Source organism: Gossypium arboreum, chromosome 4 (assembly GCF_025698485.1).
Source record: "Gossypium arboreum isolate Shixiya-1 chromosome 4, ASM2569848v2, whole genome shotgun sequence".
NCBI classification, from domain to species: domain Eukaryota; kingdom Viridiplantae; phylum Streptophyta; class Magnoliopsida; order Malvales; family Malvaceae; genus Gossypium; species Gossypium arboreum.
The window spans coordinates 50,561,318-50,587,255 of NC_069073.1; the positions used below are offsets into that span (position 1 = coordinate 50,561,318).

A 25,938-nucleotide genomic window follows, 5' to 3' on the forward strand; every position below is an offset into this window, starting at 1 on the left:
ATGCTAATGATTTAAATTTTAAGAAAACAAATTTAATTATATGTAAAATGAAATACCTACGTAATGATTTATTCAACATTCCGTTTAAAATTTAACGAAAAAGTGATCGAAACGATCAAAGTTTTTAATGGCAACATTTAAATTGACAATTTTTTTTTTAAATGATGAAAATAAAACGCCATAATGCTAAAATGAGTATTTGGGTAATTTAGTCTAAATTCTTTTGAGCTAATAACATAATAATTAATTAAGGTAAATAATTAGATCCTCTCCATTAATGTTAAGCCCATTGAAATCCTGCCACATAAAGAGTTCCTCTGCACCCAACCCCTCAGTCTCTCCTCTCGGCTCTCGCACTACCCACTTCAAACATCATTCCATCCATTATCGAGGATCTGCAAAACCAAAACTTTCCATTTTCTGTCTTTTGAAAAGAAAATAAAAAGAACGAAAGAAATCCCCTCCTCTCTCAACTAAAGCGATGACCGACTCCATTGAACCATCAACTTCAACGAGCGACCCCAATTCGAATTCGACTCCAACTCCGACCATTCTCCTCCACCCGCGACGCGAGCCTTTTGAGCACGGCCTCCTACCCATCCAGAAGCTCATATTCACAGACCCAGTTCAAGCCCTAACCCAGCTCAAGGAAAAACTCTCATCGTCCTTAGCTCTCCGAGTCGGCTCGGCGGCCCTCGCTGACGCGCTTCAGATCTCATCGGACCATGCGCGTCTCATCCTCGACACTCTCTCCTCGGTTCTCCACTCCGAATCCGACCCACTCGTTACCGCCCGGCCCGAGGATTTCGACTCTATTGGAGCTGATTTGCGTGATCTGGTCCTGTTTTTGTACATTCAATCGTATAAGAGACTTTTGCCGCGGTCGCACAAGGACTCTGCTGCAGTTGCGGATGTTTGGCCTTCCACGTCAGCTTTCGACGGTTACTTGTCGGCTCTTTCGCCTTTGCAGGTAAGGAATTTAATCAACTCGTCTTTCTTTTTGATGAAATGTGGGTTTTCTAATTTGGATTTGTGGTTGTTGAAAATTAGGTGGTTGTTGATATAATTTCAATGTCATTTTAACAATAGCATCAGATTCATGCAACTTTTATGAAAATGAACATCTTCGTTTCGGGGCTGATAAAAGTCACGAAATATTGACTCTTGATTGCCATTTGGGAAACAATCATATGCTTCTTTTTATGTTTTGGCAAATTGAAAGATATCTCTAAGGATTATGTTGCTCCTTTCGATAATTGAGGCTATGTTTGGTGTTAATCTTATCAGTGGTTTTTTTTTTTTTGGTTTTGGAAAAGAAGCGAAAATGTCTTTGATGATACAAAAGCTAATAATGTTTTTGAAGAATTAAAAGTTTAATATTTAACTTTCCCATACCTAAAATGCATGATTATACATCAGGATTTTCTAACATGATTTGTTGTTTGTCCCACCTCTTTATTCTGCTAATTATCTCAGTAATGCAGATTTCACTGTCTGAACGTTTGCTATAATTATGGTTCTATTTGCTGTTAGAAGTCACTGACCAGAGTCTTTTAGTTCATGTGAGCACTTGGACTTAACCTTGGTGGTTCCTCTTATCACAGCTTGTCCGCAGCAACACTCGTCGGTTTATGCCATCACTGGCTGATGAAGAGGCCCATCAATTGTCCTATCTACAAAAGCACTTGGCTAACATTCTCTCTCTTTTATCAGAGCCTGTGGAGGGGGAAGGCGAAGAGTCTATGGTTTGTAACACTGCTTCTTGCTATTTGAACTCTGAATTTTGATGTTCTCTTCCTGTTTTGGGTTTTATTTTTATTTTTATTTATTTATTTTTTTTTTTCATTTCAAGAAAAACTCAAATATTTGAGATATGCAAGGATTGCATTTTTTTTCTCAGTAATTTTTTATTTGTTTTATTTGGACTATTCATTTGTCTTTGTAGTTCATTTATGAAAATAACTGTCATTTTAAAAGGTGAAGAACAGATGAATCTTTTCAGTGGTTGCACTTTGTAGAGCCAAATATTGATGCCAAATACTAATGAGCTGGGATGTAGATCATGCTGCCTATAAAATGTCTTGACATGATTTATTTTTTGTATTTGAAGGAATAATCTGGCTCATCTTACTAGAAAACTCAATAAGTCTATCTGTTATGAAACTATGGAATCCTCATTGTGCACTTTTTCTGCTTACATGTTGCCTTTGCTTTAGATTGGTTTGCAACCTAAAACTGGTTTGTTTTAGTGCTAAACCTGGTTTTATGATGGATGGAAAAATTGGAGTTGTCATTTGCATGGCTAAAATAATAAATATAAGCATTTTTTTACCAAAAGAGGATAAAAGAACTCGTTCCAAGATTTTCAGCAGTTAATCGCTGATTTTGAGCTGAAACTTTATCTGTAAGTGTTCAGAATATAAACTGGAGATTTTATGAATATTTTGTTATTTTTTGTCCGTACCTTCTTCCTCTCACATGACTTTCCATATTTTGATTTGTTTTCTTCTCTTTATCCTTCCTCCTTTTTATCAGCTAGACTGTCATAACTCTCTTATTATGTTTCTTGATTGTTCTTTCTTGTTGCTATTTGTTTGTGCTTTTTATTAGCTTCTATGGCTTGGTTTGCTCATTGAAATACCATTCCTTCAGATTTTAACCATGAAAGGATTTGAGCACCTTGGATTTCTGATTCATTTTAGTGATAAGGGATCTGAAGGAGTTCCTTTAAGCCAAGCTGCTCCCTTTTTTGCTAATTCTGATCCAGACATGCCTGCTGTTCCTGTGCTGGCATCACAAGTTCATGATTGGCTTCTAGAGATCATAGCTGCTTCTTTGGAGCATGTTTCTGAAAAAAATTCTGCAAAAGAAAGTGGTTCTCCAAGCAGCTCTGATCAGGATATTGCTATGTCTGATGCTAGTCCAGGTTCTGCCAAAGCCTCACAAAGTGCGAGCAGTTCTTTTTTCATCGAGGGCGTCTCTAAATCATCTTATGTAAAGCAGGCATCAGATCTTAAAAATTCTTCTGTGAAGGTTAGCTTATATTTGCATTGGGATTTAGTGAAACCTGGAAATATACGAGTTATTGCTGTGTAATGTTTTTCTTGATTCTCATTTAAATGCAGTGACCTACACCTCTGAAGGTACTTTATGATCTAGATTTTTTATTGATCTCCATGTTATTGTCATTTAACTACTGTATAGAATCTGTTGGAGAAAAAAGAAAATAGAAACTCATATTAGGTTATTATATATATGCAACCATCTTATAGGTATTGGGATGGTTGTCTGTTTGGTGCATATTTCATGGATGAGATAAGATTTAGATGCCAGTATAGGCGGGGATATTTTCTTTTGTGTTACTTATAATCAAATAATGTGGTTTAAGGGAGAAAACAACAACAATAGAAAGAAGTAGGCTGATCAAACAAGTAGGAAAGAAGATGGAACTCTAGAAAACTTAGGTTTAAAAAAAACCTCTAGTTTTCCGTTAATTCAAAGAACATAATTAGAATAACAGTAATGGCTGTAAAGCCTACAACTTATTTATATAGGCTTTCTTGCAAATAAAGTTTTATTTCTAGCCCTAGGTTTAAACCCTAAAGATAGCTAATACCCTAGCCATCTATAATATATGTCTAATACTTAAAATAAATATTATAAAGTAAAATTAAAATAATAAAATATTATAATATAAATAAAGCTCTTGCATCAATAAAGAGGCTATACTTTGTAAATATAATTGTTGTCGATTCTGTATTCTGTATTCCTTTTGTCCATGTTTCTTTATTTGTGGAATGATGTACACGTGGAGAGAAAAAGATTGATTATGTACAAGGCTTGAATGGTAGCTGTCTTACAGTATATTGCTTTGACTCTCTTATTTTCCTTGAAGTACCCATCTCTGACATGTATTTGAACATGGATATGAACATATGATCCTTCAAATATATGAACAAAGCTAGAAAAATTTAAACATACCCGTGCAGGAAATGTACCCTTATCTGACACTTGCTGTCGAGTTTGAACAAATATAAGTCTTGCATAATATGTCTTACTTGAAACAAGAAGCACGAAGGTGGAGCACTTTTTACATATGGTGCAATTAGTCCTACCTTTTTAGTGTTAGTGATTTTTGGATTTTTCATATCGCAATATTTTCAAGTTTTATGATAAATTCTTCCTATATCAATATGGTTTAATGATTTCTTTAGATGTCTGTAGTAGTGCTTGAATGCCAAACATCAACTGCAATCTGTTGAATTTTGGCACTTTGATGAACTTTCTGATTTCTTGTAACCCATTAAGTAGGATAAGAACCTTTCCTTGCTTGAGGCTAAACACTTTTATTCCTTCATGTTTTGGCATTTTTTGCTCTTGGTAAAGGTTTTCTTCAACCCATTATTTTGCGAATGCTTAGCTTGCTTTTATACCAAAAATAATTGACATAGGGATATGCTGACAACTTCTGTCAATCCTTGATTATTGTTTGATATTTATGTATTTTGTCTTAAAACACCTCTAACTTTACATGATTATAATTTCAGGTCATTAATTGCCATGACTCAGTCATTTACGTTTTAGCACCTTTAAGATATGCCACCATATATGGATGCTCTGATGCTACTATAGTTCTTGGAGCCGTTGGCAAGGTATTTTGCCTTTGTGGTGTACTAATTATGGACTAGTGGAACTACTGTAATGTGGAATTTGGATGCAGATAGTTTTTCCTCATTTAATTTAGTTTTGGTGCATGGCATTACTGACAATATTTTTATGGGATTTAGAACTGTATCCTGGAAGAACATTTATTCTGATACTTCTTATTCACTATTATATTGACTGGAAAATGTACGTCACTATTAAATATTTTATTAAGTTGTTTCTTTGTTTCCAAAGGCACCCTGTTGAAAGGCGATCTGGCATCTTACTGTTTTATTCCTTATGTTCTGACTTACGATACGGCTATTTGTATATCTCTGATTTCATTTGTCTAGCACCTAGTAGTAATCTATGAATTCACTTTCAGAGTGTCTCTGGATCTAATGTAAAGACATTGTATCCTCCGTTTGAAAATCTATCATCTAAGGTTGCTTGGTCTGTTTTTATTTGAATACATAGAATAGTCCTTTTCATCTTTGCTCCATTACCTGGCAATGCCAAAATTAGTAAAATGAATTTGTATGAACTGAAATATGGCCATTCACATGTGCAAAAATCAGTTTCTATTGCTAAGATCGTTGAATCAACAACAAATGATTTCCGGTCCTACATGCTATATGCCTATGCCTTCTTTGTGTTAAGTCTGTTAAAATTTGAATTTGATGTTGGTTTCACTTAATATTTTCCCTCTTGTAATCTTGTTTGCAGTAGTTATTTTCTTATGGAAATGATTTATGTTCCACCACAATTTTTTTCCATGTTTTAATAGTACTTTCTTGTAAAACAATCAATGTAATGTTTATACCCCTTAATGAACAACCCATTTTCTAGTTCAATTATGACTTGCTCTCAGTTCACAAATAGATATGTTATTTTTCTTTTATTGCAGGCAGTAAGAGTTGAGCACTGTGAACGAGTTCATGTTATTTTAGCTTCAAAACGAGTTTGCATTGTCAATTGTCGCGAGTGTATATTCTTTTTGGGAGTGAACCAGCGACCCCTAATTGTTGGTGATAACCACAAGCTACAGGTAAGTGATCCACAAGCATCCTCTTTTGTCAATGCAACAGGAATTTAATGTGATCACATAGTTCAACTTGAGTTTTAGGATGAGAATTTGTAGAGAACCTATTTCTATTTAAATGCCAACTAGTCTTATTATAGGGGATTGACCTGGGGGGGGGGGGCAGAATTCAAATTTTTATTCAAGCTTAGCTTGGGTAAGTTAACCAAGCTCCAAGCTGAAAATGAGCTTTTTGCTCATAAGTCATAGATTCCATAGAAGCTTCAATTGTAAGGCATGATGTGCTTAAAAAATAGATGGCAAAATCCACTAAGATTTATAAAATAGGCCATGTTATCTCAATGGTTGTTAACTTGGGTCTTCTATGTGCTAATGTGCATAATTGGTTGCAAAATGAGACAACTTAAGAGCGGTATAGATCGACCATTTCCCTTCCCTTCCCTTCCTTATTTAAGTGATACGGGATTCTATTAAAACAACAAAAGGTTTCCCCTTCCCCAACTCCTTACCTTGTTTGTTTTCCTCTTTTGGGCTCATAAAAATCCGTCTACCTAAATTTTTCAAAACTTTATGTAAGATTTTTAGCACATGTAGTGTACTTTCTCAATAATATCAAGAATGCTATAGAGAAGAAAAAATTATTTCTGAATAGTCACTCAAGTAGTATGTTAGGTAAACACGTGTGATGAGGTTTAGGGAAATGACACTGGAGTTTTATATTATTGTGTTGTTTTATTTATTAATTATTAGGCAGATGGTACACGGCCAGGGCCTAGAATTATTGGCATTCTTTAGGGTTTAGATCTAGGGCTAGGAACAAAACTTTACTCGCAAGAAAGCCTATATAAATAAGATGTAAGCTTTACAGCCAACATTATTATTCTGAATATTTTCTTTGAAGTAATAGAGAGAAACTAGAGGTCTTTTATAACCCTACGTTTTCAAGAATTCCAACTTGTTATTAACTCGTTTTACAGGCCTAATTCTATTGATCTACTGTTGTTTTCCCTAAACCACACTAATTTTGGCATTAAAACCTAATTAGACCGTAGGGTTTATATTAGGGTTTGATATTAAGCCATGGTTGGATGTGTTAGAGGTTGAGGAGGAAATCAGCATCAAGAAACAGGATTGGCTGTGATACTTGTGATTGAAGAATTTTTGCATTCAATTTTGCTTGGCTGCCACAAGAACATGTGGGAACCAAATGGAGATTCTGGAAAGTGCCCACAACCAGTTGCATATTCCTGAAGGTAGTCCTGCTGATGAATCTTGATCAATACAAGACCCTTCTAGAGAATGGAGGAGATGTAACTGGAGTTTGAATTAGCCAGAAAAGTGGAGTTGGTGTCACTACAAGAATTCGGTGGCAAATTGATCCTTTTGGACCTGCTGCTGTACCGGCTTACTTATTGTGTGCAGAGATTTGAGTTCGGCTCATTGTTCTTTGACTGCATAGACTATGAAGACTGGATTAAGCAAAAAAAAAAAAAAAAAAAACAAAGAAAAAGAGAAAAGTCTTGAACTTATTTGGCTAGGTTCTAACTTCTAACAGCCCTGGCTCATCTGCTCAGATATTTGCTGTAGCATTTCCGGAAAATTATGAACCTCCACCAGACTGTGCAAATGCTTACTGGACAGGGTACTTTACAAGCTGATCAGCTTTAAAATTCTCTTTAGAGTAATAAGCAGCTACTATCTGGCAACAAGGCAACTTGAATTTTTCAAAGGGGTGAATGATAGATGTTGTGGCTATTGCTTAACATCATGATGCTGTTACAGGTACTGAGAAGCAGCACCTTGGCCAGTGATTATGCAAAATAGCCATCAATGCTAGACAAGGAGCTGATCAAATAAGTTTTTCTAGCCAAGGAGAGTGATGCAGGAGTTTTATATTATTATGTTAGTTTTATGTATTATTAGACATATGATAGATCTCTTGGGCCTAGGATTATAAATTCTCTTTAGGTTTTAAATCTGTGGCTAGGAACAAAGCGTTATTTGCAAGAAAACCTGGTAACTTAACTTGCAAGGAAGCCTATACAAAAATGGTGTAAGCTTTACAGCCAACATTATTATTCTGATTATTTTTCTTTGAATTAACAGAAAGAAATTATATAACATTACAACTTTTTTTGAGTTCCTACTTGTTTTAACTTGTTTTACTGCCCTAGTTCTATTGATTTACTGCTGTTTTCCCCTAAAGCAAACCTTTTATAGAGGAAACAGTAGTAATTCAATAGAATTAAGGGTGAAAAACAAGTTAGAAGTTGGAACTGTAGTTAATATTTTTTTTAGAAAAATAGGGCTATAAAAACCTCTAGTTTTTTAAGTCTATTTATTAAGAGAACAATGAAGTTATTTGTAAATCTATTTTACAGCTTATCTGTTTGAGGGTTTGGGGGATTTTTTTTCTTGCCATTTTTTAATGCAAATTGCTGATACCACTATGTTAGACAGTATGTAGAATATTAGGGTTTTCAATGGATATGTAATTCCGCTGGGGTCTATTTAGCATATTCCATAGCTAATTAAGCTGCAAAATAGAATATGGGCTCTTGCAGACCATTGGTTGACAGCACTTCCAAGAGAGCATTCCTTGATCTTTTCCCAGCTGGTAGATGGGACTTTCAGATCATTGATTAATCTCTAATGGGTTTTTATGTTTTAGACTCATCTTTCTATTGTCTTGAGTTGGTTTTGTGGTGTTACACTGTTATGAAGTTATAGTTATGAAATTCTTGTGTTGGTTTTGGTTGTTATCACTCTTATGGACTTAATCACTCAGCAAGACTTAACAGTTGGGAAATTCTTAACATCAGGTGGCACCCTATAACACGTTCTATTCGCAGCTGGAGGAACACATGACTGAAGTTGGCATTGATGCAACTATCAATAGATGGCATGAGCCTTTGGCCCTTGGAGTGATCGATCCGCACGATTCATTATCTCATCCTGCAGGAGTTGCTGATGCTCAAACCGAGTCTGCTGCATGCCTAGATCCTGATCAGTTTACAAATTTTCTGGTATGCTTTTATGTATTTCATGGCATAGCTTGGGAAATCTTCATATCCTTCTTTTCTGTTACCTTTTTATGATTTGATCTTGTTGACAGATTTTCTTTAATCTGCAGATTCCGAACTGGTTTGAAGGTGAACCCATTAAGTCAACAAGGAATAATCCATTCCCCTTACCTGATCTGTACTTCACATCTCAACAGAGAAATGTAATTGCACTAAAGCCCAACCAAGGATGACAAAACTTTGACTTTATAGTTTGAGTTGGTTTTATCTGCATGATAGAATAAATGTTGTGTATTTAGAATTAATGGTTGTTTTTATTGATTTTCCAATACTTAATTGACTGAATTTTTGTTTTCTTCCTATTGTCATTGGCAGAAAAAGAATTTAGGTGAGATTCAGCAAATATTGAGAGAAGCTCCCCTCGAAGAAAATCGAAAAAGAGAGTTATCATGTGCTCTTCATATATACTTCAAAGACTGGTTATATGGTAATCCATCATCTCTATCCTTTTTGTTATGCACTTTTTAGTTCTATATGTGGTGGTGTTCATTATTGTTTTAGGTATATTCATGGTTGTAGTTTTATTTTTGTATTTTCGTAGTCCAGATTTCTTTTTGATGATGTGGTAAAAATTATATGGTCCCTTCTTACTGAATTCATGATTTTGTGAACGAAGATTTTATTGTTTCAAATGAATAATGGTTAAATTCCTGTTGGTTTTGAGTATGTTCCCACACATTGTCATTAATCCTTGCCATTTGATTATGTGATGGTTTTGCCCTTATTCAATGTCTTTTTTCCTTGTGAGGTTTTAAGTAAAATTAGGAGATCAATAAATTGTGGGATTGAACTGTCAACATTCTATACGGTCTATGGAATTCTCAGTTCATCTGACCTGGTTTTAAACCAAACTTTATATTGTATGCGACGAACTTAAGAGATTCTTTTAGCAAATGAGCTGAAAGGGAAGAGTTCATTTACCTAAATTTTGTTTCTTCTGTAATACAATTTGCAGCTTCAGGAAATATTCGCCAGCTGTACTGCCTACTAGGTGATTGATACCTCAAGGTAAATCTGCATATGATTAGATGAGTTATAGAAGAATGGTTTATGGCTTTCTTTTAGTTTCAATCATTTGTCGGTTGGCTCAGGTCATTTCTATCGGTACAACAGGCTTTTGAGAATCACCTTGTAATTTGGAACGGCACAAAATTTTATGGATTGGCAATGCAATTAGATAATATGCATTTGCTAATCTCAATGTATTATTTTTTTGGATGAGTAGGAAAATAATGTTATTGTAATATTTGTTACCCTAGGTCTTCGGTTTTTGTGAATTTAAATACTTGATTTGTTGGAATTCCTAAAATTAAGGACAGAAAACTTACCTTATTACTAGGAGTTCTCTTGTAAATAGAAACTAATCTTAGTCACTGATTCTTAGGAAGTTACTGATTTTTAGGGATGTTTTTTCCTTGTTTGTGTGAATTCCTCTCTTATAGGTGTAAACTAATTAGCAGAAAAATAAGGATCTATTTTCTAAGTTTCTTCATGGTATCAAGAGCTTTAGGATTCATTCGATCCTGCTCAGTCGTCCCTAATCTCACTTCCTAAAAAAAATCCCTCTGGTTTAGTCTTCCTCCCATGGGTGACGTCAATGAAACTCTGTCTGAAATTGAGACTTCATAAATAACTCAGAATGTCAATCAGGGAATCACTCAAGGTGAACTTAATTCCTCCCTTATAATCACCAATCATCGGCTAAATGGGAAGAACTTCTTACAATGGTCTCTATCGGTCCTTATGGTGATTCGTGGTCGTGGTAAATTAGGATACATCAATGGAGAAATTCCTCGACCAACCACAGCTGATTCGACTTATGCCACTTGGGAACTCAACAGCTCGATTGTAATGGCTTGGCTAATTAATTCGATGAAAGGCCATATAAGCCGCACTTATCTTTTCTTCAAAACTGCAAAAGACATGTGGGATGCAGTCAAAGAAAACTACTCGGATCTTGGAAACGCCTCCCAAGTATTTGAGATCAAGCTTAAGTTAAAGGATATCCGACAAGGGACACTCGAAGTAACTCACTACTACAACAATCAAAATTTTGTGGCGAACGGATATGTACTATGAGGCGATTGGAGTGAAGGATTAGAACACACCAAGTTCATGACTCACCTCAACAATGAACGTCTTTATGAGTTTCTAGCAGGATTGAATCGTGAGTTAGATGAGGTCCATGGCCGAATTCTGGGCAGATCACCTCTACCAACCATCGGTGAAGCATTTGCAGAAGTTAGAAGAGAAGAAAAGCGCCATCTTGTCATGATAGGAGACTCAAAGGAACCTAAACATGTGACAACTATTGGCAATCAGTCTACTGAGACCTCTGCCTTCATCTCCAGAGGTCCACAGCCACAAAAACCACGTGCTGGAAATGATTCTGGATCAACCAGGCCATGGTGTAACCATTGCAACCGTGTTGGTCATACAAAGGAAAAGTGCTTCAAACTCCATGGCTATTCTGAAAAAAAGTAAGGATAATAAGATCGCCTGTTATCCTCCACTGCTGCAGATGATGTTCTCGATGTTTGCCTAACCAAAACCCAACTTGAGACTCTCCATAAGATACTTGGTACTTCCACTGCTCATGGATCTCTAGCCACCTAAGGTACTGCCCTCATTATTGCCTTTGAATCAAATAATCAATCCTCTTGGATACTCGATTTGGGTGCATCCGATCACATGACAGGTAACTCCACTTTGTTTCACACCTATACCCCTTGTCATGACAAGTCCCGAATCCGCATAGTTAATGGTTCTTACTCACTTGTAGCTGGAGTAGGAGAAATACAAATAACAGAGAATTTGTTTCTCAATAAAGTCCTACATGTCCCAAACTTGTCCTGCAATTTACTTTCAATCAGTAAACTTACTAAGGATGAAAAACTTCTTGCTGAATTTTCTGCAATTGGTTGTGTGATACAGGAACAGAAATCGGGGAAGATGATTGGCACTGCTAAAGTTGATGATAGACTATATGTTTGGAATAAAGACAGCACACAAGGAGGATTGGCTCTATCCACTTCAAAAGAGGACACAATTATGTTATGGCACTGTAGGTTAGGGCATCTAAATTTTTTGTATTTGAAGAAACATCTTCCACTGTTATTTCGAAATAAAAGTATTAGTTCCTTGAAGTGTGAAATTTGCCAATTATCCAAACATACCCGTGTGCCATACCCATTAAAACCATATATCCAGTCCCAACCATTTTCATTAATCCACAGTGACCTATGGGGAGCCAGTCGAGTGAAAAATATTACAGGGGCTAGGTGGTTTATAACATTCATTGATGATCACACTAGGGTATGTTGGGTTTATCTCCTCAAAGAAAAATCTGAAACACCCAAAGTATTCCAACATTTTCACTCAATGGTTCGAACCCAGTTCAACTCCACCATACATACTCTTCACACTGATAATGGGAGAGAATACTTTAACTCTGTCTTAAGCCCATACCTTTCTGACCAAGGCATCATACACCAAAACTCTTGTCCTCTGACACTCCTCAACAAAACGGGATCTCTGAGAGAAAAAATTGTTCGAGCCATAATGTTCACCATGAATGTTCCAAAATACTTGTGGGGAGAGGCTGTCCTCACTGCCTGCTATCTAATAAACCGAATGCCATCAAAGGTCCTCAATTTCCAAACACCTCTAAATACCCTTCTAAAGTCCTTTCTTCTATTTCGTATTCCTAATCTTCCAGCCAAAATATTCGGTTGCAAAGATTTTGTCCATAACCATCAACCAAATCAATCCAAACTTGATCCTCGAGCCCACACCTGCATCTTCATTGGATATTCCCCCACACAAAAAGGTTATAAGTGTTACTCACCAACCTTGCGCCGAATGTTTGTCTCTCGGGATGTAACCTTTTTTGAACATGAACCATACTTTGCAGCATCTCATCTTCAGGGGGAGATTTTTAATAAAGATTAGACCTTTAATACTCTCCTCATTATACCTCATGATCCTACAACTACTATCACAAACAAGCCTAACAACCAAGGTGCTGTGGTAATTCCAGATTAGAGATCTGCTTCCCTATGCAAGAAGAAAAATTAGCCTCGATCCTTCCAAATAACAATACCACCACCAAAGTACATTTTGATCAAGGAAAACAAAAAAAACAGTTCCCAAATACTGTGTTTACTCTTGACGAAATCGTTCTCCTGAAACCGATCAGAGTGCCAATTGCATCCCCAACCGAGGACTGCTCGAAATAGAAGTCTCACCTCCGTCACCATCTATCTATTTTCCAATTGCAGTTCGAAAGGGCACAAGGAGCTGCACTCAACACCCTATTTCTCGGTTTGTATCCTATGGAAATTTATCTAAGTCTTACAAAGCTTTTGTGACTAATGTTGATTCTGTAAAAACTCCAAAAAATATAGAAGAGGCTCTTGAATCAGCGAGTGGAGACAAGTCGTGATGGAAGAAATGACTACCTCAAAAATAATGAAACATGGGAAGTCTCGGATCTACCTAAGGAAAAAAAACAGTAGGATGCAAATGGATCTTCACTACGAAATTTAAACCTGATGGCCGTATTGACCGATACAAGACTCGACTTGTGGCTAAGGGCTTCACTCAAACTTATGGTCTTGACTACGACGAGACGTTTGCACCAGTTGCCAAGCTAAACACCATTCGCGTCCTCCTAACTCTTGCTGCCAATCTTGATTGGCATTTGACTCAATTGGATGTAAAAAATGCTTTCCTCAATGGAGAATTAAGTGAAGAAGTGTAAATGGATTTCCCACCCGGATTTGAAGAAAGCAAGGGCCAAGTGTGTAAGTTGAAGAAGTCCTTGTATGGGCTGAAACAATCTCCACTGGCGTGGTTTAGCCGATTTGCAAAAGCTATGACCAGCAAAAATTACATTCAAGGGCAGGCAGACCACACCATGTTCTACAAGCACTCGGAAAAGGGAAAATGCTGCATCCTTATCGTTTATGTGGACGATATAATATTAACAGGAGATGACTTAAGCGAAATTGTGAGGTTGAAAGAATTCCTTGGTACAGAGTTTGAGCTTAAAGACTTGGGGAATCTTAAATACTTTCTTGGTATGGAGGTAGCAAGGTCCCAAACAGGTATTTCCATCTCCCAAAGGAAATATGTACTTGATCTACTATCAGAAGTTGGTTTGATGGGCTGCAAACCAGCCGAAACTCCTATGGAATTTAACCTTAAATTGGGCACTAATGAGGATGGAGAAGAAATCGATAGGGGGAGATATCGACGACTAGTAGGAAGACTCATCTACCTATCTCACACCCGTCCCGCACATAGCCTTTAGTGTAAGTGTTATCAACAAGACATGCATGCCCCAAGGGAGAAGCACTGAAGTCGCATATAGAATATTAAGGTATCCGAAAGGAACTCTGGTAAAGGCCGCATTTCAAGAAAATTGCAAACTGAATGTGGAAGTCTACACCGATGCGCATCAAGCGTGTTCTGATAACGATAGACGCCTACAAGTGGTTATTGTAGTTATGTTTGGGGTAACCTCGTGACGTGGAGAAGCAAAAAAAATCTTGTATCACACAAAAGGCAGAGGCAGAGTATCGAGCACTATCTCATGGTATATGCGAAGGAATTTGGATACAAAGACTTATAGGGGAACTAAAAGTGCCTTACACTGTGCCTATGAAGATGTATTGTGACAACCAGATAGTCACAAGATAGCACATAATCCTCATGCATCATGATCGCACCAAACATGTGGAAATAGATCGCCACTTTATAAAAGAAAAGATACACTTAGGAGAAGTGTGCATCACCTACCTACCTACTAGACAACAAGTTGTAGACGTATTAACTAAAAGTTTGAATGAAACATGTTTGAAGAAGTTATTGGCAAGTCGGGTTTGATAAACATCTACACTCCATTTCGAGGGGAGTGTTGGAATTCCTAAAATTAAGGACGTAAAACTTACCTTATTACTAGGAGTTCTCTTGTAAATAGAAACTAATCTCACCACCGATTCTTAGGAAGTTACTGATTTTTAGGGATGTTTTTTCCTTGTTTGTGTGAATTCCTCTCTTTATAGGTGTAAACTAATTAGCAGAAAAATAATGATCTATTTTCTAAGTTTCTTCATGATTAAATCTGTTCTTTCCTTCCATGGTCTTTTGGTTCCCTTTTGTTTTGAGTTCTTGGCTCTTTCTTCAACGTTTGTTGCCTCTCTCGTATGTTGGTCAATTAGATAAGGTTAATTACACAGTTCAAAGCTTTGTAAATTAGGGTGAGCTTGAGTACAAAGCCTATTTTCCATAAATGTCATCTTGGAGATATGTTAGGATTTGAATTTCAGAATTAAATGTCACTTTTTTAGAAGAGTTTGTGTAAATGGGAAAATAATTTTTGAAAAAATAGATTGATCTCTTAGAAAAGTATATATTTTTGAAGTTTGAATGATTGTGTAATTTTTTTATCTTTTGTTATGTGGCAATTTTTCTTGAAATCTTCTTTTAAAAGTTTGATCTTAGTTAAAAATATTTTCTTTTAATAATGGAAATTTATTTCATAATAAGATAAAATTCTATAATATGAAATGTCTTTTAATATTCTTAAAAATTGAAATAAAAGTTTTATTTTTAATATTATAATATTAGGTTTGATTAATGTTAATTTTATATAAAATAAAATTGTTCACAAATAAGTTTTTTTTTCAAAATGATTTGTGCTTTTCAAAAGGTAAGTTAATTTATAGAAAAAAATATTTTTATTGATATGTAAATCATTTTTCATTGATCAAGTTATTTTTCATAAAATAAACATAAAAAATACAAAAATATTTCTCGTTAATTATTTTATGTGAAACAAACGCACCTAAATTCCTTATTCCCATTGAACAAAACATACAATATAGATACTAAAATATATTTATGCTACGTTTGTGATTAAAAACATGTTTTGAATGTTTAAGTCAATTGCAACTTAAAATATTTAATTAAGTTTATGTCAAATTCAATTGAAAATGTTTGATCTTATATTTTATATAGAATGTGTAAAAACAATTTAAATCTAAAGAAAATTTATAAATCTAGAATATATAAATATTCAAAGTTTAAATTTGGTCATTGCAATAAGAGTTTCAATTGTTTTTATATGATTTTTAATTTTTTTTACATAAATGTTTATCTATATTTCGAGTGTGATATAATTTAGTATAAATTGTGATAATAAAATTTTCGCTTATTTGGTACATTGATAATGCACTTTAGTTTATTTGTCACATGTTCTATTTTTTTATATATATATATTTTAAAATTTATTACTATACCATTTATATATACTTGTCATCAGCCCAACCCTACTTGTGGAATTTTAGTGTACCAAATATTTTCCTTAAAATTTGTATATTATATACATTAGTTACCATTAAATATTAAAGGCTTAATCCACAAATTGATACTTATAAGATCCAATTGCATAATAGGAATTAAAAAAAAAAAAAAAACTATACCATTTTTCTCATCTTGGCACCTAATTTTTTTGGTCAAGTAGTACTTAAACCACTTTTTTTACCAAGTTTGTACCTTCATTAGTACTGTTAGTCAAACCATTAAATCTATTTTAAAAAAGTGTTTAACCCACAAATTTGTACTTAAACTATATAATTTTTCTCAAGTTGGTACCTAAGTTTTATTTTGTCACAAATAGTACCTATACTATTCGTATGTTACCCAATTTACACCAAAATGCTATATTCGTAAAAAAGTTCTAGCCAATAATAAACTACCACATCATATAAACTTAAACTATACCAACACTATGCTTATGTTCCCTTTTATAGTATTTATCTTTTTTTTTTTTTCTTTTTTTTCTTTTTCCTTTATAATGTTTAGAAATATCAATAATGCTCGAAATTTGCCCTCATAAGGTTGAGACACTAGCAATTAATTCTATTTTTGAACTTCACTACTTGCTTGCTCTACTTGATGGGATCAAACAAGTTATTTCATCAATCAAAATCAATGTTTTTAGAACTAGAACAAGAATCGATCGGGGTACTGATTCAGAGATAAGGACTGAATCAATTGACTTGCAAATTGATTTAGATCGATTGAACCAAGCTAAAAAAACCCAGTTAAATTAACTTTGTCTATTTTTAATTATTTTTATTTTTGTGAAGTTTTTAATAAGTTATTTGATTAAACAGGAAGAATTGATCAAATTGGGAATTTGCGGCTGACTAGTTCGACCATAGGACCTTGTTTTGAAGAAAGATGAAAAGAAAAAGAATATATATAAGAAAAAAATGTTTCCTTTTTTTTTCTCCTTTTTTTGGCACATGTCAAATTTTAAATGGTTACTTTTTCTAAATAGACTTAACGGTTTAACTAACGATTGAACTAACAGAGGTACCAACTTAGAAAACAAATGGTTTAGATACCATTTGTGACAAAATAAAATGTTTAGGTACCAAAAATGGGACAAAGGCATAGTTTAGGTACCAATTTGTGGGTTAGGCCTATTTTAAAATACAGTTAACGGTTTAACTAACAAATGTACAAACTTGGGGAAAAAAGAGTAGTTTTGGTACCATTTGAGACAAAAAAAAAGTTTAGTTACCAAGATAGGAAAAAACATATAGTTTAGGTGGGTTAAACCAACGTGAAAGCATGAACTTCATGAAGATAAATGAATTGAAAGAATACCATGATATGATATTTATGTGTTGGTTTTGTCCTAAATTATTTTATTTTTTCTATTTTAGTATTTATTTCTTTTTTGGTCACGAGTGGTACTTAAACTATTTTTTTTTTCAAATTGGTACCTCTATTAGTTCAACCGTTAGTCAAAGAGTCAAATCTATTTTAGGAAAAAAGACGACCAATTAAAAATTGGCATGTGACAAAAAATATTATTTTCTCTTTATTTGTTTATATATATTTTTACTTATATATTTTTTTTGTAACATTCTATACTTGACCGGTCGTCGGGTCCGAACTATAGGATATCGCAACCCAATTCATGATCTAAGTATTACTTTCATTATTATTATCTGCAATAATAAAAGAATAAAGATAAAGAATACAATTGATATTGCTGTTAAGTAAATTAAAATGTCCAAGAATCTATGTCGATAAAACTTAAATTTTATATACAACAAATTCACTAATAGGCTTCAATTTATGTTAACAATCGCCTAATATTTTGACCCTTTAGTTTCATATACAATAGAGACTCTGCCTCTAGGTCGCCTTGTGACAAATTCTGGATTCAAGCGACACCTGTTAAGTTCTAATAAGTGAAGACTGGTTATATATATATATATATATATGGGTGAGAAAGGTTTGTGAGGAAGTTTTATTCTTCCTTCAATATTACTCTCTACTTCCTTTTTCTTAAATTTAAATGTTATCTTTTCTCCTTGAGCTAGAAGCTAAGATTTTTTTTACTTAACTAGTGGTTGTTTCATCTCTTGGTAAGTATTATAATTTTGCATGATAAATTTTTGAAGGAGTAAAGACGTTAAAAATTATATGAACAATAAGTTATGAATACAAGGTATTGCATGGGGGTTATCTACGATTGAGATGTTAGCAAATTGTAGGAGAATGGGTTTTAATGATGATTCTGTGTTCTTTGAGTAGCTGTTGTTGCTGGGTTGAGATGGATGTCTGAGTCTGGAGTTTCGAGCTACAATTATGGTAAGTATAAAGTGAGTTTCTATCCTGAATCTTGCATGTAAATTGTTCAAGTAAAAGTATATATGAAAATGATAATGATATCTTTGATGATTGATAAGTATACGAAGAATAGTAAATATGATATGTGTGTATGATGATATTATTATGAATTACTATATCAATAGAAAATGAATGGAAAGTATGAAGCTAAAGTTTGATGAAGGAATATATGAATCGATCAGCTATGTACAAACAAATTTGGATAAGTAAATTTGAGCTAAAACATCCCTTGTAATGCCTCTGGTAGGGCAGTATATTGCTAACTAGACTGGCAGATCATGATATGAAAATAAGTGTAAGACCATGTGGTTGAGTCCCATGACAATGTATAACATGAAAACACTCATGGTGTAGCCTTTAGTAAAATGAAGTCTGGACTAGTAGATCATGACATGAGAATGTGTAAGTCCATGTGGCTGAGACCTATAGCAAGATATGTTTGATTGAATGTTTGTGGTGTAGCCTTCGATAACGTGTGGATTGAACTGGAGATCACGGCATGAATTTTTTGATAAGTCCATGAGGGAGAAACCCATGGCACCTTTTAAGAAAGTCCGTCGGGACAGTAAACACGTGTCTTTGTATGTTGCCTTTTTGGCGTATTCTACTTGGCCCTTGTAGTGTACTTTGCTAAGTCTGTATGGTAGAATGTGATTATCAGCCTTTGTGGTAAGTTCTGGATAAATTCTGAGAATCCTTTGATAGGTAAGTCTATGATAAGGTTATGATATGTTTAAAGTTAATTTTGTTGAATTAGTTCTATGATGTAATCAAATAAGTTTAAGGGAAGTTCTTGAAAAGAAGTGTGTATCTGTATGTTCAAAAGGGTATTCACCATGGTAATATGTTAGTTCAGAATATAAGCATATTGATAACTATTGAAAATAGTTATATTTCATGCCTTTAGACCTAGCTAATTGCTTGTATTTAGGTACATTTAGTTGCATTTTAGGATATTTCATTAGCATTTTCATCATTTCATTAGGAGCTTGGACTGTGTTTAAATATCAGGTACTTTTAATTGCTTGTGGTAGGACTGTTTTTGGTGGTTTGGTAGGTGCAGGTTTAGGACGAGAAATAAAAGAGTGAAGGTTTTTCAGGGCAAAACGTTGGACATTTTGTCAGCATGAATGCCGTGGAAATTCTAGGAGGACTGAGTCAACACTCAACACGTACTAGTTTTAGCCTAACTATACTTGGCAGTGCTCTTTGTGGCCTCAAATTTGAAGCATTCGTTATTTTCTCCACTTGATTCTCAAGAGCTCGGAGTGAAGTAACTTGACTTTGAATTACAACATCATTATTAGTCATATAAGTCTTCAATAGATGATGATGCCTGACCTTGTTGGACATTTTGCCTCGGCATAGGTTGATTATAACCAGGTAGTGCACTGATGGCATTCTGTCTTGCAACATTGTTAAAATTCTTCGTACCATGATTATTCCAACCAAAGTTTGGATGTTGCTTCCATCCTAGATTGTAGGTGTTGAAATAAGGGTTATTATTCCAATTAACACATGATAACTGGATTGTACACTGACCCTGGGTTTGATGGGAATTCGTCAAACACATGATTTTCACCGCAATAAACTACTTTCATCTCATGGACTGCAGTTGAATTTTCATTATTTTAATTATGCTAGCTAGAGAAGATACTTGGGCTATCAACGAATGATTGCATCAAGCTCTGTAGTACCATCAACTCTCTTACCTGCCCCAACTATCGTTGTCGGATATTGATAATCATTGTTGGCAATATTTTCCAAAATCTTATATGCTTCATTATAAGATTTATCCAACAAAGCACCATTGGTCGAAGCATCAACTACCATCCTTGTATGCCCATTCAACCCATTATAGAATATTTCTATCTGAGTCTAGTGTTGAAACCCATGCATCAGACATTTCCGAATTAAGTCTTTAAATTGCTCCCAAACTTCATTTAACTTTTGATCCTCTAATTACTGAAAAGATATGATGTCATTTCTAATATTGGCATTCATATTTGGGGGATTATATCGTAACAAAAACCTCTGGCAAAGATCATTCCATGATGCTACTGTTCCCGACAGCAAAGCATTCAGCCATCCTCTCGCACAATCTCTTAAAGAATATAGAAACAATTTAAGTTATAGAGCGTCTTCAGAACACCCTGTTGCCTGACGAGTCACAAACCTCTAGAAAAAGTCTTAAAAGCAGTCTTATATCTTTAGTAGGTAATCCACTAAACTATCCTACTGTAGCACTTGAAAGAACATAGGTCTTCCACCTTATTTATTGGTTAAATTGTTCCCATTTAATTATCCTTAGCATATATTTTAGCATTTTCACTTTAGTAAATTGCATTTTATAACTCAGTGAATCCTAGCCTATTTTATCCTTAATTTTTCTATCTTTTTGAATTAATGTCGTTGCATGTGTAACACCCCTCACCTATACTTGTCATCGAAATAGGGTTAAGGAGCATTACTAGACTTATTATACAATCAAACAACATTTCTGATGCAATTATCAAATTCATTTACAAATCATTCATAGTCATTCATCAAGTCCCTAATACAAGTCTACGAGGCCCAAAACATGCTTTAGAAGTGGTTTGGGACTAAACTGATAACTTAAGAAAATTTCGAAAAACTTAGAAAATTTTTCAAAATGCAGGGGACACACGCCCGTGTGTCTCACACGGCCAAAGACACGCCTGTGTCATAAGCCGTATGGACATTCAAAATGGAATCACATGGCCGTGTCCCAGCCCGTATCCGACCCCGTGTAACTCTTTGACTTGGGTCACACGGCCAACCACATGCCCGTGTGACTAGCCCATGTGCCCTTCAAAATAGCCTCACACGCCCGTGTGCCATGCCATGTGCTAGGCCGTGCCAAACCTGTAAGGTATACTGAATTATGCCACACAGCCAAGTCACACACTCGTGTGTTAGACTGTATGGAGCATATTGACTTGATTTCTAATTAAACACCAAGGGACACATGATCGTGTCACCTGACCGTGTGTCACACACAGTTGAGACACACGCCCGTGTCTCTGTCCGTGTGGACAAAAATAGGCTATTTACTAAGCCATCTTTCTCACCCAAATTTGCGTACACTTATACAATCGAAATGGAACATAATATGACATAAATAGGCATTCAACCAACCTCAACCAAGCATAATTCATACCATTTCCATACCAAAAACAACAAGGCACACAAGTACCACGTTAGGCTATTCAATTTTTTTTACCAAATTTACATTCTCAATTCATTTAACTAGTTAACTTCATATATGCCCTTTAACTAAATCACAAACATACCAATTCTCAATTATCAACTACATTATACTCAAATTACCAATTCACAACAACCATTCATCACAAGTATTTATATATTAATTACCAATTGCATAACAAAGGCCATTGTATATATATATACATCACTAATATATACCAAAATAAGCCAACTCCCATGGCTATACACAAAACCAAACACTTAACATTTACAACCCAATTGAAATAGCTAAATTCATTACCAAACCATAAACCAAAATGACCTTATTTCCTATACATGCCATATAACCAAAACATAAGTTTAAAAGTACCAAAGTGATAGCTTGATAGTGTGATGAGATTTCAGACGATTCCCAAATCTGAGCTAGCTTCGATATTCACTATAAAACACGAAAAAATAAACAAAGTAAGCTATAAAGCTTAGTAAGCTCGTATGCTAAGTAAGTAAAATTTACCAACCAACAATTCGATAACATAAACATCATATAATGCAATTCAAATTTTGAAGCATAACTTAACACATGTATTCAATCCAAGATCTTAAACACAATTTCCATCAACTTCTTCGATTCAATAATTGTGTAGTTCATGTACATACCTGTACAAGCACGTATCAATCTCATACTCATCCATAACCTTAATATACCTGTTGAACCATTTGGAATACTATCGGATACTGGGGAATCTCGCACCCTAAGTGCCATTTCATAGCCAAAGCTATCTCAATCTCATATCACATATAATGCTCACTCTCAAGCTATCAACGGGTTTACTCACACAAGCTGATGGTCATGATGTAGCTACACGGTGCTGCTCACACAAGCTGACGAGAATCTGCAACACATGCCGAATAACTCGGCCATCGGTAGGACGTACGGACCAGCACCCAAATCACATAACCCCTAATGACATGTCATTTGTATCATAATCTATTCCTAAGGCTCAACCGAGATTTCACATGTAACACCCCTAACCCGTATTCGTCGCTGGAGTAAGGTTACGAGGTATTATCGATCAATTCACAACGTAAGGCATACATTTATCAACCGTAAAATATTCATTCTCATAAATCATTCCATACAATCACATTGTCCCTTATAAGGGCCTACGAGGCCTTAAACATGCTTTAGAAGTGGTTCGGGACTAAATCATATCACACGAGAATTTTGGAAAATTAATAAAATTTCAACCATACAGGGGTCACACACCCGTGTGAACAGGTCGTGTACCTCACACAGCTCCAGATCAGGCCGTGTGGAAACAGAGCATACGTACTAACTTGCATCACATGATTGATGACACGTCCGTGTGCCAGACCGTGTGAAAACTAGAGAGTATACTGACTAATGCAACACGACTAAGTCACACGCCCGTGTGCTAGGCCGTGTGCCAATTAGGGGGTATGCTGACTTGTACCACACTGTTAGCCACACTCCCATGTATGAGGCCATATGGAGCATACTGAATTCATTTTAATAACAACACCAGGGGACACACGGCCGTATAACATGACCGTGTGTCTATAATAGCCTGGTTTTAGCTAAATCGAAACAGTGGTTCCGGAACCACAAATCTAATTTTGGAAAATTATTTTAATATTATTTTTGGTGTTTACAGCATGTTATTTGATATGTGTGAAAATTTTGTGAGCTAATTTTATTGTTTAATTGCTCATTTTGAGAAAAAGGACTTAATCGAGTAAAATGCAAAAGTTGCATTCTATTTATTAAAGGTGTTTAGTTGTTATGATTTATTAAAAAAAAGGTCCTTATGATGATATTAGACTATCGGTAGTGTTAATGGACATGAATGGACATGGTTTATGTGTTTTTAAAGTTGATTAACTAAGGTTGAAATAGTAAATTGGTTATTAATGAATAAATAAACAAAACAAAGTTAATTATCATCTTTTTCTCTTCATTTATCAACCGAATACTCAAGGGAGGAAGCCATTTTTATGCATTTAGGGTTTGACACTTGCAAGGCTTGATTGGTAAGTTTTTTGAGCTCGATTTTTGATGATTTCTATGTTTTTGTGATCGTTACTTCATATTCTAGCTAGCCCGTACCTTAGATTTTGAAACTGTTAAAGATTTTGAGAGTTGCCATTGTTGAATCTATGAGTTATTTGATGTTTAATGTTGAAATATGAAAGCTTGATGATAGATTTTAATGTTTTGTAAAGTGATCTTTGACAAAAATGTCAAATAGGGATTAAATTGTGAAATGTGCAAATTAAGGGGTTGAAATATGAAATAAATAAAAGTTGTGGGTTGCTAGGGACCTATAGGCAATTCGGCTTGAGTATAATGAAATTATGTGAATTTTGTGTATTTGTGAAATAGGGACTAAATTGTTAAAAATGTAAAAGTTAGGGGCTAATATGCAAAAATTCCCAAATGTGTATTTTTGGATTAAATTGAATGAGTGGTGATTAAATGAGTTAATTTTGAATACATATAGATCAAGAACGAAATAATTCGGATTTAGATCAGGAAAAAAGCAAGGTTATCGAGTAGCTGACCCGATATGTCAATTTCGAATACGAGGTAAGTTCGTATAATTGAACTTGAATGTGTATCTATTTATTTGATGGATGAAATTGAGATAGTATTTATTCTATTGGATACATATTGAGATGCTAAACGAAAAGTACGAATTGAGTACGACAAGTTGCTGAATAAGACTATAGCTGGGCTATGGAACTCGAATCATAAGACCATAATTGGGTTATGGCATGTGAACGAAAGACCACAGCAGGGCCTTGGTAATGTATGTGTAAGACCATAGTGGGACTATGGCATCAGAAAAATCGATGAATTTGTATCGTAAGCACTTATAAATAGGAGCGTTTGATAAGAGTATTGATGAGAAATAGAAATGTATCGGTATAGGTATGCACGAAAATCTATTCAAGTATCGAGATAGATGAAGTTGAGAACTCATGAATGAGGATATGAATAAATTTTATGTTAGATCATGAATTAATGCTTTAAATGTTGATGATATTATCTATTTTGAATTTTTATATGAATGTTGTGATTATTTCATGTTCACATATGAACTTACTAAACTGGAAAGCTTAATTTGTTTAATTTCAATGTTTTATAGTTCTACAAAGCTAGCTCGGATCTGGGAATCATTAGAGACTTCATCGCACTATTGATCATCTATTTTGGTACTTTTGAAGTTATGTATATATAGTATATGGCATGTATAGGCTTGTGTTATTTTGGTATGTTTGATAAATATGTATTTGTGGCCAATTGAGTTGACTTGTGATAGTGAACTTGATGATGTTTCTAAATATGCAAATGGTATTATTTGAGTTGGTAATTGATCTATATTGAATGATTAAAGTTTAATGGAAGATGTATGTTTGGAATGGATTGGTTTAGTTAGATGAATTATACATGTGAATTATGCCTAGTAAAGCAATTTAAATTTTTTGGTATTTGAATAGGTAGATGACATTGAATTGAGTATTGAAATGATTGAAATGGATTTGGTATGATTGCGTATTGGTTGATGACTTTTAGCTGCATATTTGTGTTTCAAAATGGTAACAATTGAGGTTACTTAGGTATGTGCAAAAAAGGTGGCAAATTGGCTTTACAAATGACCTATTTTTGTTCACACGGGCAGAGACACGGACATGTGTGTTGGCCGTGTGCGACACATGGTTAGGTTATATGGTCATGTGTACCTTGGTGTTAAAATTGAATTGAAGTTAGTATGCTCCACACGGTCTCACACACGGGCGTGTGACTGGCCGTGGGGTATAAGTCAGTATACCCCCCTAAATGGCACACGGCCTAGCACACGGGTGTGTGTGGCCATTTTGAAGGGTACACGAGCTAGACACACAGACGTATGGTGTAACACCCCGAACCCGAGACCATCGCCGGTGTCGGACACGAGGGGTTAGCAAGCCAAGTTCACTTGTTTTGCCCATCCATTGGACATTTCCAGTCAGGCTGGAAAAACTGCGTCACTGTCGCCTTAAAAATCATATCTCGAGTTTCAAAACTCGGAAACTGGTTTCGTAAATTTTCCCTGAATTTAGACTCATATATCCATCCATGGATTTATTTCTAGAATTTTTTGTCGGGCCAATTGGTACAGTTTATTAGTTAAAGTCACCCATGTTACAGGGATCGACTGC

At 34.9% G+C, this 25,938-nt stretch overlaps 1 protein-coding gene across 8 annotated transcripts; it reads left to right on the plus strand.

Annotated features, from left to right (window-relative positions):
* Window positions 1-212: 212 nt before the first annotated feature.
* Window positions 213-25,109, plus strand: LOC108463872 (uncharacterized). Of its 8 annotated transcripts, none has more exons than XR_008281700.1 (11): window positions 216-970; window positions 1,605-1,745; window positions 2,653-3,033; window positions 4,548-4,652; window positions 5,552-5,692; window positions 8,509-8,712; window positions 8,820-8,912; window positions 9,085-9,196; window positions 9,725-9,777; window positions 18,391-18,458; window positions 24,885-25,109. XR_008281700.1 is itself a non-coding variant. In XM_053027201.1 (10 exons), exons 1-9 carry the CDS (start codon window positions 482-484, stop codon window positions 9,766-9,768), a joined length of 1,710 nt encoding a protein of 569 aa, XP_052883161.1. In that variant the 5' UTR covers window positions 216-481; the 3' UTR covers window positions 9,769-9,777; window positions 24,885-25,109. The 8 variants fall into 8 exon arrangements, 6 of the variants coding, with proteins under 6 accessions (XP_052883162.1, XP_017619338.1, XP_052883161.1 ...); XR_008281699.1 differs by having other exon boundaries at window positions 18,391-18,447; XM_053027201.1 differs by lacking the exon at window positions 18,391-18,458.
* The last annotated feature ends 829 nt before the right edge of the window (window positions 25,110-25,938 follow it).

Coding starts and splice junctions, on each gene's coding strand:
- LOC108463872 (XM_053027201.1), top strand. CDS start 482: ATGACCGACTCCATTGAACCATCAACTTCAACGAGCGACCCCAATTCG. Junction 3,034..4,547: donor TTAAAAATTCTTCTGTGAAG/GTTAGCTTATAT, acceptor TTATAATTTCAG/GTCATTAATTGCCATGACTC. Junction 8,913..9,084: donor TCACATCTCAACAGAGAAAT/GTAATTGCACTA, acceptor TGTCATTGGCAG/AAAAAGAATTTAGGTGAGAT.